General features: G+C 40.7%; 1 protein-coding gene across 1 annotated transcript in view; it reads left to right on the forward strand.

The window, feature by feature from the left end:
* The first annotated feature begins 3,221 nt into the window (after positions 1-3,221).
* ppm1h (protein phosphatase, Mg2+/Mn2+ dependent, 1H) overlaps positions 3,222-15,863 on the forward strand; it is a 38,704-nt gene continuing 26,062 nt past the window's right edge. The window contains exons 1-2 of the mRNA XM_023284201.3: positions 3,222-3,763; positions 14,361-14,526. Of these exons, the coding sequence (XP_023139969.2) occupies positions 3,531-3,763; positions 14,361-14,526 (399 nt within the window). The 5' untranslated portion in view covers positions 3,222-3,530. The remainder of the gene's footprint in view (positions 3,764-14,360; positions 14,527-15,863) is intronic.

Here is a 15,863-nt window from a genome sequence, read left to right on the forward strand (position 1 = left end):
TTTACTGGAAGCTGCTCTTCGACCATGTATTATTACTGTTATTGTTACATGATTCAGGTCAGATTTCATGCTGTGCAAATTGCTTATTTTGTTTCTTCTCTGTTACTGCTGGGCTCCTCACTCTTCCTTACTGAGAGAGGGTTTTTATCAGGTACAAGTACAGAGAGCGTGCCAAAGTCAGCTGACTGCACACAATGTCTTCCTGTGTGCCTCTGTGTGTGTGTGTGTGTGTGTGTGTGTGCGTGTGTGTGTGTGTGTGTGTGTGTGTGTGGGTGTGTGTGTGTGGGTGTGTGTGTGTGGGGGGGGGGTAAGAGGGATAGAGCAAGACTATTATTCTACAGTGTTCCTCCTTATCAGGACATACAAATTGTACCATTCTAGGTATTCTTTTGCGGTCTGAGTGAGGTAATGGGACCACAGTTTGGGGATTTTTATGGCTGTGATCATATCTAGCTGATGTAAGGGGACTATTTGTGCTCTTCAACAGCTCCAAAAACACACTCTGTTTCATCAGATGAGCATTTTATGGCTTTGCTAAACTCATGAGAATAGTTGTTTTTGAACTAATGACCTGTTTATTCTGTCTGGGATCTGAATCCAGCTGACAAACAAGGCTAAATATTGTATTATTCATATGTTATCTGTGGTCTGAACAATCCCATACATGAATAACACTACTGTGTAGAATATCATGTTAAAGGAATCTGCAACACAGCAGCACAACTTCATATATTTTCATATTTGGTGTAAAAACAATGCTGTCATTTTTTTTTGCATATTGCCACTTTGAGGCCAGTTTGTGACCAAGGCTGGGACAGCTTCTTAAATACTGATATTAACTGCAGTCCTACAAAAATATTGTTCACTTGATCCTCTTTGAAACAGTTACCATCGATGAAAGTCAAATTTTGTAGTCATATTAATAATTTAAATAGGATTTAAAATGCACAGCAGACAACAAGTCAGTGTGTTTCTACATTTATCACACCTACAAATCTTAAAAAAAAAAAAAAAATGGACTCAGGAGTTTTAGATTGGGTGGCAATGACGGTGGAACCTGTTTTATTTAAACCTCCAACTTCTGGACTTCTTTGCTATTAAAGTGTCTTGTGTTATCATGTCAATATTTAAAGAGTTCTCTGAGGCCTTGAGAAAAAGGTTGCAAATTCCTGAGTCTAGAAACAGATTTAAAAACATCTACCAATTATTTGAAATAAATCTTCACACTAGGGAAAAAAAAAACACTGTACAAATGGTGTAGATTTCAAAAGACTGTAAGTTTGCCCAGAACTGGCTGCCTAGCAAATTCAACCTAACACCAGACTGTTTGATGTAAGAAGTCTGCAAGAACCCAAACTTTAATCTCTGAATCTGAAAGTAAGTCTGCAACAGTTGGTGTCAAAGTGCTGCATCGAAAATCAGAAGGAGATTGTACAGATTTGACCAGGATGGGTAGGTTTACCAGGAAAATGATTTCGCTGCAACAGGTTCCCAATGAACATACAGGCAAAGAGAAGGCCTTTTGGAATCATGTGCTCTGGAGAGATGGATCAAAGATAAATTTATTTGCTCACTTTAACAGTATGCATGTTTGGTGCAGACCAAAGACAGCTGTTTAGGAGAAGAACTTTAAAAAACTGTGAATCAAGGTGGTAGAAATGTTATGATGAAGGGCTATCTCACTGCATGCAGTCATCAATTCAACTATGAATTCTGCATCCTATCAAAGAATGCTTCAAGACAATGTGAGGCAATCCATCTGAAAGCACAATAATTATCCTAAACACACTAGCAAATTCACCAAGGAATGGTTCAAAAAGAAGAAATTAAAGGCTATGGAATGGCTGAGTCAAAGTCCAGATTTGAATTGGGCAGTGTATAAAAGAAAACCCCCAAACATCTCACAACTAAAGACATTTTGTAGGAGTGGTTAAAACATTTTAGTACTCCCAAATTAGTACAGTGGTGGACAAATATGCAAAATGAATAAAAGAAGCTATTGTTGCTAAAAGGGGCAATACTAGCTAAGAAGAATCCTCAGAAGAATTATTGTGCTGCATCTACTTACATTTCTGTAGATCAAAACACAGCAAATTGTGCATATGGTTGTGTTCAAGCATCAAAAATGATCCAATGTCCGACCATCCAAATATGTCAAATAAACCAACAATTTCCATGGGATGTACTTCATTTTTCAGATACATTACATTAGAGGAAAAGAAACAATTAGAAAGAAGAAAAAATAGGGTCAAGAGCATGATTGCTGGTGGATTAAAAATAAGAAAATACAAAGTCAGGTGGTCTTAATGGACCAGAGCTGTCATCAAGTAGTGATTAAAAAAATAGCTACTTGATGGATTTTAAATGCACCATTTGCTAACATTGAACCCTGATGAAGACTGTCATGGCTTACTTGTGTTAACCCTCCTGTTGTCCTCTACAGGCACCAAAAAATATTGTTTCCTTGTGTGAAAAAAATCCAAAAATTCAGCAAAAAAATCCCCAAATTTGTGAAAATTTGCAAAACCTTCAGGAAGAAAATTCCAATAATTCCTTAAGAGTTTCCCTGAAATATTTTATTTTATTTCAAAAAAATGAGTAAACATCTTCCCAAAAAACCCTGAAAATTTCTAAAATGATTGCATATGTATCAGTAAAACTTCTAATATTTTCTTTAAGAACATTCAGAAAAAAATTAACCAAAATCGATTTTTTTGTGAATGTTCTTAAGATGCATTTTTAGCATTTTCTTTTTTCCACCAAAAAAAATGTTCAAAGATTTCCTGAAAATGTTGAAGATGTGGGCATCAGAAGTTTCACTGTGAATTTTTTTTTCTCCATATTTTCAAACTTTAAACCGTGTCAATTTTGACCCGCAGGACAACACGAGGGTTAATAAAGAGTTTTTATATTTGAGTTAGGGTTAGAAAGTAATTCATAAAGGGATCCCAAACCTTTATGGATTCTTGACCAACATTAATAAGAAGTGGGGGGCAGTCCTTTTTCATCTTTAAAGGGAAACAAACTGGTTGATTTTGTGTCATTTGCACATCCAGAAAACATTACTTTGTCATGCATAAAGTGCAGCTGCTTGCAGTTGGTATGCTGTAGCTTCAGTGTGTGTTTTGTGACCGTGCTTGCCCTCCCCTGGGTCAGGCTGCACCCAGCGTTTGGCTGCACTCCTGCAAGACGCAGGTTGGGGATTACGCACCTCTGACCTCCAGCACTGTTACAACTGTAAGCTGCTCACGGAGATAGATGCCCGAGCGACCAAATCCACCAGCAGCAACCGGTTTGTCACATGACCAGCGTGCAGCGCTGCCTGCCCGCCTGCCTCAGAGTGTGTGCGCGCGGTGTGTGCGTGTGTGTGTTTGGCTTTTTATTTCCGCGTTCATCCAGGGAGCGCTGAGCTGAATGAGTCTCCACGGCCGCCCTCTGTCTGCCGATCACGCCGCCGATCTGCGTCGCCGTGCGGAGGGGAGACTCTCATCACGCAACCGCATCTCCTGGAGCCACGCAGCAGCGGGACCATGCTCACGCGTATGAAATCGGCGGTGGCCAATTTTATGGGAGGTATGATGGCCGGTGGCTCCAACGGGGACCATTCGGGCGGCTCGGATCTGCCGCTGAAATACCCGTATAGCCGGCCGGAGTTCCTGGGACTGTCGCCGGACGAGGTCGAGTGCTCGGCGGATCACATAGCGAGACCGATCCTGATCCTGAAGGAGACCAAGCGGCTGCCCTGGTCCACCGGCTACGCAGAGTGAGTAACCTGTATGCGTCCATCTTTTTCTTGAGCACAGCATCCTCTGGAAGTGAGCGCGTCCTTCCTGGACCCGCTCAGAGGCGTCAACACAAACACCAGCAGCTCGATTCTGGCCCGATTCGTGTGTTTTTATTTTTTGGTGTTTGTTTTAAATGTGGAATAGGATGAAGAGCAGCAGCTGGCCTTCCCTTCCTCACTCCTCCAGTATCATACCCAGCCTTAGCGCATAAACATGACGGTTTGCTGTGAGGATGCCAGAACCACATCTCATCAAAACATGGCAATGATCTGTCCTCTAGAACCACATCAGACTGCCTTGTTAGTGTGATGGCGGTGTAGACAGAAAGATACCATAAAAGTCGACCATAATGAGGTCAGTGGAAGCTGTTTGACAGGATATCAGTGACTTTATTGTGGAGGAGAGGAGGAGTGCTCTCCTGGATGAGCTCCAACTGTGACCAGGTTCACGTCTTCACCTGTTTCAGTTGTGCTTTGTTCAATTTGACCCATTTTTCTTCTACTTTTTGTTGCAGTAAATGTCATAAAAACATGTCCACATCCCCTTGATACAAAGTCTATGACCTGTCAGAGGCTGTAATCCTCCTGATAACTGAGACCAGAGCTGAATCTAAGATCATCTGTTGCATTATTGATATCACATCACATCCGACTCCCTGCGTCCTCCTGCCAAAGCTGTAACACATCAAATGTGTTGCATTTTAAACAGACACATCATAAACAGCATTCGACTGCTGCTTCTATAAACTGTTTAGTTTGTAAGTCAAACAGGACTCACAAACTGCTGAAAAACTTATCCCAGGTTATTTTTTATGACTCTGCATCTATTTTTACAACTCAAAGAAAAAAAAGTGCTGTATTGCCTGAGAGCGAAGAGTCATGATCACTTCTACTCATGCAGATAGAGTAACAGGGTCTGGTGCTTCAGAACTACAGAGGTCACAGTTCAGTCCTTCAGGCAGCCCTCCAGCTACACAAAGTGTGACAGAGCAGTTTATTGCCCCGGATCCACAAAGAAGAGGGAGTTTCTCCTCCCCCATACGCTTGATAAGCTGTTCTGACTTTTTCCTTGAATGTAATTGTTTAAGCGATGATGTTAGATGCTCATTAAGAACACTGTGTGCAGAAACTCCCTCTGACTTTCTGCATCTGATGTTTCAAGTTACGCCGTGCAGCTGTGAACCCACTTCAGATGTGCAAATGGATGTGATCTAAAGTCAGCGAGGAGACTCCCTGGTAGCTTGTGAACGATGTGTACAAGAATTAAATGCTCTAGCAGCGTCGAGAGGAGGGCGTGAACGTATACGCATACTATAAATTCATCTTCTGATTACTTTCTGTGTTGTTTTATCCTTAAAATATTCAAAAGTGGGATACAATTTCCTAGAACTCAAGGTTAAGTCCATCCAAATAATCCAAACCCCCACATTTTTAATTTATTATTCAACAAAAACCCTCATAGAATCAGATAAGCATTCTTCCTTGAACACTTCAGAAATACTGCTGATTAATTTTCTGCTTATTAACTGGTAAATTGACTGTTTGAGGACTAAAATAGATCCATATGGTCTGTGCTCCCTATAGAATGAAGAGATCGTGTGAAACTGTTGAAGTCTCACACCCGCCCTCCTTCATGCTTCCTCATGCAAATCTGCCGTGAAGAATTTTTAATCTCAAGACAAAAAAAAGAGAGAGGATGATAATATAATACACTTCTGTTTTTAGAAACCATCAACCACTCATCGGTGTTCTATTTTCATCATTATATATGGTGAGGTTTCTGTGCCTTGCAGTATATAACATGTTTAAATGAGATGCATGATTCTGCATGCTCAGTTCAACAGCCTCTACTTCATACATAGATGTGATACTTCTGCCAGGAGCATGCATATGTATCTACATGTGTGTGTGTCGGCTCGGTGTAGCATCAGCCTGGACTGAGCCATGCTGGGGATTTGTCAACAGCTGGCTGACCGGCAGGCCTCGTTGTTGTGAAATATCGCTGCCAGCAGAGAAAACCTGAGCCCATACGAGAAGTGGTGATCCATACAGATCCACTCAAGACGGTTATCACTTGCCGATACCAATGGATCCCTCTGATAACTTGGGTTTCATGGATAAACCTAAACGGTGAACTTTCCCCACTGTGGGATCAATAAAGTTTACCCTTATCCTTATCCTTAAAAGCCAGAATAGATGCATCTGAAGACAGCTGACTAGTGCTGCTATAAAGTTAATGCTGTTTTATATTTTCTGCATACATGGTAGATAGAGTATTTATGAATACTTTTCTATTTTACATATGGCTCTCTTGATTTGATTTTTACTTTTAATGCAATATCTGATTTAGGTGAGCGTGTGTATCTGGGCGTATCTGCTGTTTCTCTTCTGCATTTTTGATGTATTTCAACATCCTGGCTGTTTGATCCACATTCTAAATATAGTGGAGCATTTGAAGATCATTAGAAATGGAAAGTAACACCAGAATGTTGGAACGTGAAACCCTGTTTTCCTCCTTTGTAGCCCTGCTTTCCTCTTAGTAGGCCTCTCTGAGCTCCCTCTGAGGGTTATCCTGGGTTGCTTTCTGTAGAGACAGGCCGAGCTTCATGTGGAGGATTCTGATGCATCTCCTCTGAGTGGGCGCTCTGTCTGGTCCAGTGAGCACGGTCGTTTGAATGGATCACTGAGTATTGCTCACTCCAACCTGTGTCACCCTTTCTTCTGCAGCACACTTCCATGCCTCACTTTTACAGAAAGGCTACGTTTCCTGCAGCTCTCCTCTCCACAGTTGATTTGTAGCTGTAGACACACTGACCACTTATTATTCTTGCTTGTGTGCACATTCACTTCACTGTTTGGGTGCAGCACTGCCACGCTGCGTGTTGCTCAGCATTCCTAGAAGCTGTGGACATAAGAGGAGCTGCTCCTAATGTCATTTTAAGAGACGTTAAGCAGATGTGATCTACTTATGGTGAACTTATGAACCGAACATAGGTCTTTAAAAATGTCCTAAAGATGAAGGAATTGCAGGGTGACTTGTTAGTTTGTACATTTTAATATAATACAGTAACAGTAAGGAAATGTAACATTACACATATAATTGTAGGTATTCAGATGCTTACTTTAGATAAATCATGCTTGCAGAGCGACATACAGGTTCCTACTGCAGACAGCATGTTAGTTAACCAAACATTGTAGCAGTTTGCAGAGAAACTCATGTTAAATTGATTTCTTAGAACATTTGGCCTTGTGTTTTTGGTTTTGGAAAGATGACTCAAATTTCCACGCCTACTTTCACGTGTTAAGGTATGATGGAGGGCTTTAGCTAAAGATCAATTTCAAATTCAAATCTCTTTTGGGAATGGTCACCCGAATTGAGCAGAAAATAGCATCAAGGAGAACAGATACAGAAATCCCAGAATGCTATGCTTCAATGGTAGCCTATAAGCTGGAGCCTGATTTGAATATTTACATTTTAGCTGCATGATTATGTCACCAGGTGTGGGATTAGTCAGATTTTCTTCACATGATTTCTAAGGACATAATTTGTTTTATAGTATTTGGATCCATCCATCCATTAGTTACATCCGTGTTATCCAGTAGAAGTCCAGTAGAGGTTTGCGGGAGTTGGGGAATATCATCGTGAGGTCCCAGCTGATATCGATCAAGACCAGATGACCTGTCCAGGGTGTACCCCACACACTGGACAGGTCATCTGGTCAGAGACACACTCACGGCCAATTTAGATTCACCAGTGAACCCGCCATGCATGTTTTTGAGAGGAAGCTCAAGGAGAACATACAAACCAATGCCCCATCCCACCAGCAGGTTTGAACCTAGAACCTCATTGCTTTGAGGCGACGGTGCTAACCACCATGTCGTCCGCTATGTTCACCCAAATTTACCTTGTTTGGACACAGTTACTTTCTGTTAGGACAACACTGAGGGTCAGGACAAGAGGACGAACAATCAGAGGGTTTTCGGTTGCAGCAAAAGTGGAGCATCGGTTTGGAAAGAAGTGGAAATTCAATGCATTGAATGGGAACAAATCAAAGGCAGTTACATAAGATAGAGCAGACAGATCCATGCTGTCCATTATACTTAAGCCATTTCTTTTCTAGAGTAGCCTGAAGGAGAAGTTGATTAAGAGCTACTTCACCAGTTTCAGAAATACAGCATGGTAAAGTAGTGAAAAAATACAGTGCAAATGGCTTTCAACTGCTGAGCTGCTTGTCTCCTCCACATGCACATTCCTCTTTCAGCTCCTCCAGCTTGTTTGTTTGCATAGTAGTGTAGTGGTATTTAGAGAATAAAGATCAGTTGTGACAAAGCTCCTCTGCAACCTCAGCATTAGTCCGATCAATAGTTAATCAATAAGCGTGTCTGTAAGTTAAACGCTAGTACCACCACCGCACACTGTATGTTCTGTCTGCAGGTCAGCAGACGTTCATATTAGAACATATTAGCATGTCGGTGCAAGCAGCAAATTGTCACACTCAGTGCTAAAATCTGTGTTCAGGGAACAGAAGTATAAAAAAGTGTCAGCTTCACGGTGTTTAACAGTTAGAGTGTGAACCAGGGTGTTGAATTAAATTAGGACAGGCATGTTCAGGGAACGTTTCCAAGATGCAGAGGGACGTTTTAAACACCACAAACAGCCCAGAAAAGAGGATGTGTTTTCTCTGGTTTAATTGGAGCGTTATCCACACACATTAAATTTGTAATATTTTCCCGTTGTGAGGAGGCCACATGAAGTTAACGTCACGCTTCACTGTGGAGGGGAGGCACATGAGCAACGCTTCATACGTACAAAGCTTCCCAGTGCTCAGTCACATGATGCGGCACATGTTCTTGTGTTGTTTCTGCTACATCAACACGGCACGTCGCTCTGAGGCGGGAACAGTGTAATCGTGTTTCAGTTCAGTTGCCTGGTTTCCTTAATATGGAGTTAAAATATGAGCTACTATTGGAGCAAAAGATGTGCTACACTTCCCTAATCAAATTATCATGATAGGATTGTCTTCATCATTATCTATAGTGATTGTTCATAATATTCTGTGGAAGAAAAAGCAGCAAAAAGGTACAGGAGAAAACCATATAGAAGAAGGATTATTTAACCAAAGATAAAATATGCAACAAGAAGTAATTATTTCCAATCAGCAGTCTTAATGCATTAAGTAAAGGCTGCAATTATATAGAGTTACACATAATACCCGAGAAATGGCCGCATTCATCCAATAGCAGAAGCAATGTGCTGCATAAACAGAAAAAAACACTCAACTTAAAATGTGTTCATCTGGAAATGTGATGATGGAACTTATTAAAGTTTGAACTGGATTTGATTGTAGGCGAAACCTCCACTGGATTAAATGGAGTATGAATGTTCAAAATCCATTATCGACTATACACCGTTTCAATAGCTAACCTGAAACGCTATAATTATCCGGGTTCATTGCCTCCAGGTCAGTTTTTTTCCCACCACAACTTGGCATCACTCATGAGTGCTTTTGGTTGTGCAACAGTGTTTTAACAAAGACTGATCCAGAGCACAGCAGTGATTCGACTCTCAGGTCTGAAGTGTTGTAAAGTTAGAACTACAATTTAAATCAGTCTCAATTGCAGGTTGATTTGACCATTGTGTTTGCAAAATGACACATATTCCCAGAGTCCAACATTTGCTGAGCCAACAGTAGAAAAATCCCAAATGTTCAATTAGCAGTGATACAAAACAGAGAAGAGCAGAACTGAGGATGAATCAGTTAATGTTTGACTTCTTGCAAGACAAACGGCAATAAATGAGTTATTGCATGTCAGAATAATAATTTATTTATTTTCTGTTGCAGTTTCACCACTGGTTGTATTTTGTGATAGCATTGTACAATATTATGAGTCACCCTGGTGGTCACTTGTTCATTAGGAAAGCATCAGAAACAATGCTACTGAAAAAAATCCCTCCACTGAAGAACAAATACTATAGATGACTGACAAGATAATTAAGGTCATGCCATTGTCTCAAACATGAAGAAGTGAAATGGTAAGTGAATATGACAGCGCTGCTCTCGGACACAGTCCATGCCTCAGGGTGTGGATGGCTTTTCCTCTCATATTAGAGATGAAAGGCTTGAAAGCTCAACTGTTGTTAATCTTATCTTATCTTCCGAGGTTAGAGGAACGCCACTCCCTGCTGCGCTTTGGTCTCAGACATGCAGGATGGTGTATGAAGGTTGTGGCCTTAAAGGAACATCCTGCTCATTTTGTTTGAACATATTAGCTACATATTACAAACCTTCTTACTTTGTAGTACTGTTGGCTGTTTTCCCGAGTTTACTGTGATTTCTGCTTGTGTTTAGCAAACTAAGACCTGATAGTTAACAACTTTCCTAAAGTCGGACACTAATGAATTCACAGTACCAGTTTTATGAGGTCTGTGTTCACCCAGTGTTTCCCCTAAAGGATGGATTGGTGATATTAGGCAGTGAGTTCTTAAATGTCAAATAATAAGCTTTTGTCTTTTTAATTTCATTACCCCACAGTAGGCGGCAATCAATTATCAAAATGGCTGATTATCATATCTAATGTTCCGCATTTTTCTGCTTTTCAGTGTTATTATTACTCAGCCAAAGAACTCGGCGAGGGTTTATGTGACGATCAGCGTACGTTTGTCCGTCTGGTTGTTTGTCTGTCTGTCTGTCTGTTAGCAACATTATTCAAAAACGGACAAACAAATTTCAATGAAATTTTCAGGGAAGGTCAGAAATGACACAAGGACCAAGTGATTAGATTCTGTCAGTGATGCGGCTTATAGTCTGGATCCACAGATTTCTTAAAGATTTCTGTTTCATTGAGAGATAGCGGCGTCACTGTAACTATGACAACAAGTGAACACTACGTCACCTGCCTGCTGATGATCACATGATTGCGATCCTACTACAAATCCACCTTTGCGGACTTATCGGGACTTATCCGTCGGAAACGATACAAGGAACAATTGATTAAATTAAAAAAAAATTAAATTAAAAAAAAATTGTGGGGGTGTTTCTGAGTCCCATCAATTCCTGCCACCTGCTACATATTTAGGTCACGCGATTTGGTATCTGTACATAGCATACACATGCATAACACAGGCCTGTGCTCAGCACAAGGTCTTTTTGTTTGTGGTTACATCTATATTAAATGGCCACATTCTATGGTGCCGTGATTTCTGCCACGAAGTTTTTCAAGATTTCATCCATTGGAAGTGATACGACTGAACAGCCTTGGCGGAGTACAGCGCTTTCTGAGTGCTTTTCTTGTTTTTGTAATGGATTCCCGATAAAATAAATGAATTTAGAAATGTGCAACCTTAACTCTGATGCAGCTGCCTGTCTGTTTGTAGTCACCACATTTGATTGGCTATACACCACAAGTAAGAGTCTATCAACACTGAAAGATAAATAGTTCAAAGTTTTCTTTTGATTATCGCACGTAAAACATAAATAAAACTATTTTTATGCTGGAGTTTGAGTTATTCTTAATTCTAACACCAAGATTTTCATTTTAACTGCAAATACAGTCCAGTTTCAAATATGGTTGGTAATTTTCTTGATTGCTAATGATCGATATTTGGTCTGAAAAAAACATATTGGTCTGCCCACTACCTCACAGTAATAATGCAATCATCAATTAATGTCAGCCAGATGTTAGCTTTGATTAATCATCTATCTCAAGCAGGTTTTGAATTTTTCTATAGCAATCAGGCGTGCTGTCTGGAAGGATGAACGTTTTGTGTGTGTACTGATAATTGGTTATTGAGGAGACTCATGACTGACAGTAAAAATGAAAATTTTCATGTCAAAATTTAGAATAACACAAACTCCAATATAAAACTTTGTTGAGATGCTTTTGTTCTTTGATTAAAAGACAACTTCTCAACATTTATCCTTCCATGTTTATGTTATTACTCTTGATGTGGGGTGTAACCAGACTCATAGCGCTATGGGCAGAACATTGCTCGAGACCAGAGTCACCGGTATTTTTCAGTCTTAAAACATTTACAACTACATAAGCAGTAATGACATTTAAAATTTAAAATAAAACTGAACTTGTTATAAATGTATAGTCTGACATTTAAAAGCTAGACAGTTTCCTTCACCACAACAGTTGAGATTTGGTTTGATCAGATTTTATAAACCTCTTTAACACACATTTTGGTCACTTCATTCAAATTCCTAACAACTTGGTTAAATTCAGAACTTCTGAACGCAACAAACTCTGTATTTAGTCTTCAACTGAAAATTCACAATCTGAAGATAATCTTTTTTTGTCACTTACAGTAAAATAACACAAAATAACAGAAAGTTGTCAAATCTGAAAAACTATAACCAGCAAATATTTGACATTTTGTGTGGATAAATGACTTTTTTTGTTTAATTTTCAATCGATTAATCACAATGAACAGGTTGAGCGGGTGACCCATAAATGGGCTAGATTCCCTGGCGGGGGGCCTTTGTTCGATTTCAGCTCATGGCTCTTTGTAGCAGATCTTCCCCCGATTCTTCTCCCTACTTTCCTATCTGCCTCTTGACTAAACTGTCAAATAAAGCCAAAAAAATTGCTTGAAAAAAAAAAAATTATGAGACTTGTCGGTGTGATTGATGCTTTTCTCTGTTCTAAGTTGGTGTAGAGACACAGAAATAACTCATTGGTGGTTAAGTGTTCCCTTAAAACTCCTGTTATCAACACACTGTAGGGAATGTGCTATTCTTGGTTTTTAGAATAGGGAAGTGGTGAATAGCTCATTGTGTAAGTCAGCAATTAAAATCAATCTCGCTGAGTGAAGATAGGCCCCGGGTCAATTTCCTGTCAGTTTTATGACCCACAATGTTTTCTTAGCTGGAGACGGGGGATCCCTGCTCTGCATGCTCATCCTCATGACCACTTAGGATTATTTACATAGAATCCCACATAGGGGGGTAATTACAGCTGCCTCTCATATCAACATGTAGCCATAGAATGCCTCATTTATCTGATAAGAGCCCCACTGGTAAATTTGTTTTGAGATTAACTTGATGTAATGTGTTTTTTCATATATTTAGGCAAGGAATGTTTCTGTTTTGAGTCTTTGAAATGAAAACATGGCAGAATTTCTGCAATAATGCCTATATTACGATGTGTTCCTGCATGGCCTTTGCTCATCTAATTTTATAAGCTGCTTAATGCACAGTTTTAATAGGGCCACTGTAGACTGAATGTCTCCTATGGTGTGGCTAAATGGAGAATATCTGGAGTGTTTTTAAGCAGCGTGTGCTTGTCCATAGCTACGGCAGCTCACAGCAGTATGGCACCATCTGCCAGGTGTTGTATAATGTAGTATTCATGTGTCTGTCTGTCCTCTGCCCTACATGCGGGGGACTTACACTGAAATGTGTACTTAAAGTTTGTGTGTTTGTCGACCTTATTTCCCATTGTCTCGCTTTGTTAATGGCAAGAATCTGCTGTCATGACAGGTTGCTGTGAGACTCTCACACAGAAATCAAGTTGTGGACGGGTTTTATAGACTTTGCACGGATGAAAGGTCACACGTCTTCCCTCTCTTATATCTGCAGCCATGTGTTCAGGAAATCTTGATAGCAATAAAGGAGAAGACACACAACCACCTTAGGTGAAGTTAAACTCAAGACACAGCTGTTTCTAAGCTGTTTGTGTTCGTGATAGAAGGATGACAACTGATGACTTGAAAATAGTTCATCCCTCAGATCCCTCTGAGGCTGTTTGTTTTTACATTTCTATTATGTATATTATACATTATTCTAAATACTACTCTGCAAATATATATTGTATGACACTATACACTGATCAGCCACAACATTATGACCACTGGCAGGTCAAGTGAATAAAATCGATCGCCTTGTTATAATGCAATGTTCTGCTGGGAAACCTTGAGTCCGGACATTCATGTGCCACCCACCCAAGTGTTGCAGGTCAAGCAATGCATGACCTGCAACACTTAGGTGGAGCAACTTGAGCATGCATGCTCTGGACTTTTGGATTTCTTTCATGTAAATATTCGCACAGTTCATTTGTAATGTACCTATCAGCCACAACATTACAAGCACCAGCCCAGTGTTGTGTAATTCCCCCTTCGTGCTGCCAAAACAGCTCTGACCCATCAGAGCATGGACATCGGGCCTCTACCGGTGTCCTGTCGTGTCTGACATCATGCCATTGGAAGTGGATCGTCTGGGAGGCTCAGGTTTGTTCCGGTGGATCGTTTGGATACTTGATCAGATTGGGATCTGGGGAGCTGGCATGCCAGGTCAATGCCTTGGGATCGTTGTCAGGCTCCTTGATCCGTTTCTGAGTCTTAGTGGTTCGATGGGGGGTGCCGCTGTGACAGGAACATCCACGTGAATGCCAGCACCCAGTGTTACCCAGCAGAACATTGCATTGTAACGAGATGATCGCCTCTCAGTGGTTTTAATTCGTGGCTGCGACTCTTATGCTTGTTGCTATCACATTTTCTCATATCTTAGAAGTCTTATTAAACTAATATTCCACTGAAATGCCTTTTCTGGTGTTCTGTTCTCTCTCTGTTTAGGGTGATCAATGCAGGAAAGAGCACACTGAATGAGGACCAGGCTTGCTGTGAGGTGCTGGTGGTCAAGAGGAGACCTACAGGAAGCTCTACACCCAACCGAACGACCATGGATCGTAGGAGGTCCTCCCTGCCTAACGGAGAGGGCCTGGGCCTCCGGGAGAACCTGGTGAGTCAAACTGAAGGGAAATCTCTAATCTTTCCATGACATTCTGCAGATACATTCCATGATGACAGAAAGGGATTGCCTTAAAGAACACAGTACAAGCATCAGTGGGATCTATTGTATTTCTTTTCCTTAGAAGCAAGCACACACTGACTGGATGGAGTGCAGCTGAAATGATGATTTCAGGGTACTGAAGTTTAAAAAAAAGTCTTTTTGGTGAGGTGAAGTGGAAAGTCTCATAAAGAAATTCAGTTCACAAGTGAAAACAACTCCTGCGAGGATTTGTTATATTTTTAGAGCAGGCATTAAACAAATCAAAAGAACAAATCCAAATGGAATTTTATACTTTAGTTTAGGTGCTAGTGATGCAAGCAGGTGAGCCGTGTTTTTCTATGAAAAATGTCAAACCATCACAGACTGAAGTTGTTTTTTTTACATTTTAGCCTGTATTTAGTGATGAAGTCTGGGTAGTAATCAGAGTGACTTTCGTCCTTGAATGTCTCCAGGGCGTTTTGTCGAGACCCGCTGTCCCCTGGTCCTGTCCCATCAGCAGTTTATTGGGGCGTACAGCACAGCGTCCTTTCCACACCACACTAGCCTTCAACAGCTCTCACACACAAATAGGCTGACACACTGCGAAGGAGAACTCTGTATCATTATGAAACGGGATGTCGCTGCCATTTTCTTCTGAAGGGCAGAGTGCTACATCCACACTGTGTATTGACACTCTTAATTCTGTTACTCAGACTGGTGGCACTGAAAAACAATGACAAAACAATGATGTTCACCTGCTGCTTTTGTCTTTCTATTGTTCTAATTTCTGCATTGTTTCATTGTTTTTTTTCTTCACTCACACACTAAAATGATGTACCTAACATTTCCTCTCAGCCCACCAGCACTTTACTCAGGCCAACCCGCTGCCTACAGCAAACTCATGCAAGTGCCTCATGACTCACTACTGCAGTGATGCTAAACCAATAAAAGTCCAGTAGAGCCTTTCTAGTGCTTCGTGCTTGCCTCATGGACTCATGCTGTAGATTCTGCCTGCATTAGATTTTGAGAGTCAGATCTTTAGCGTGTGCAGAAATATGTGCTACCACTGCCTTGTGCTCAATTGCCATAAAAAATGCAGTATACATCAGTCCTCTTGTTTGCGTTTTATATATGCGTCACAGCATAATGTGCAACAGCGATTTCATGTCTCTACTTACATGCCATTTTAACTCCACCATCAGTATTTAAATCTCATGTAATGTAAGAGTCTTGAAGCAGAAAGCTCCACTGGGTTCAGGAGAACGGAGGATCATAGAGTTGCTGTGGTTTGTGAAGACGGCAAACTC

The sequence above is a fragment of the Amphiprion ocellaris genome, chromosome 3 (assembly GCF_022539595.1).
Source record: "Amphiprion ocellaris isolate individual 3 ecotype Okinawa chromosome 3, ASM2253959v1, whole genome shotgun sequence".
Lineage (NCBI taxonomy): Eukaryota > Metazoa > Chordata > Actinopteri > Pomacentridae > Amphiprion > Amphiprion ocellaris.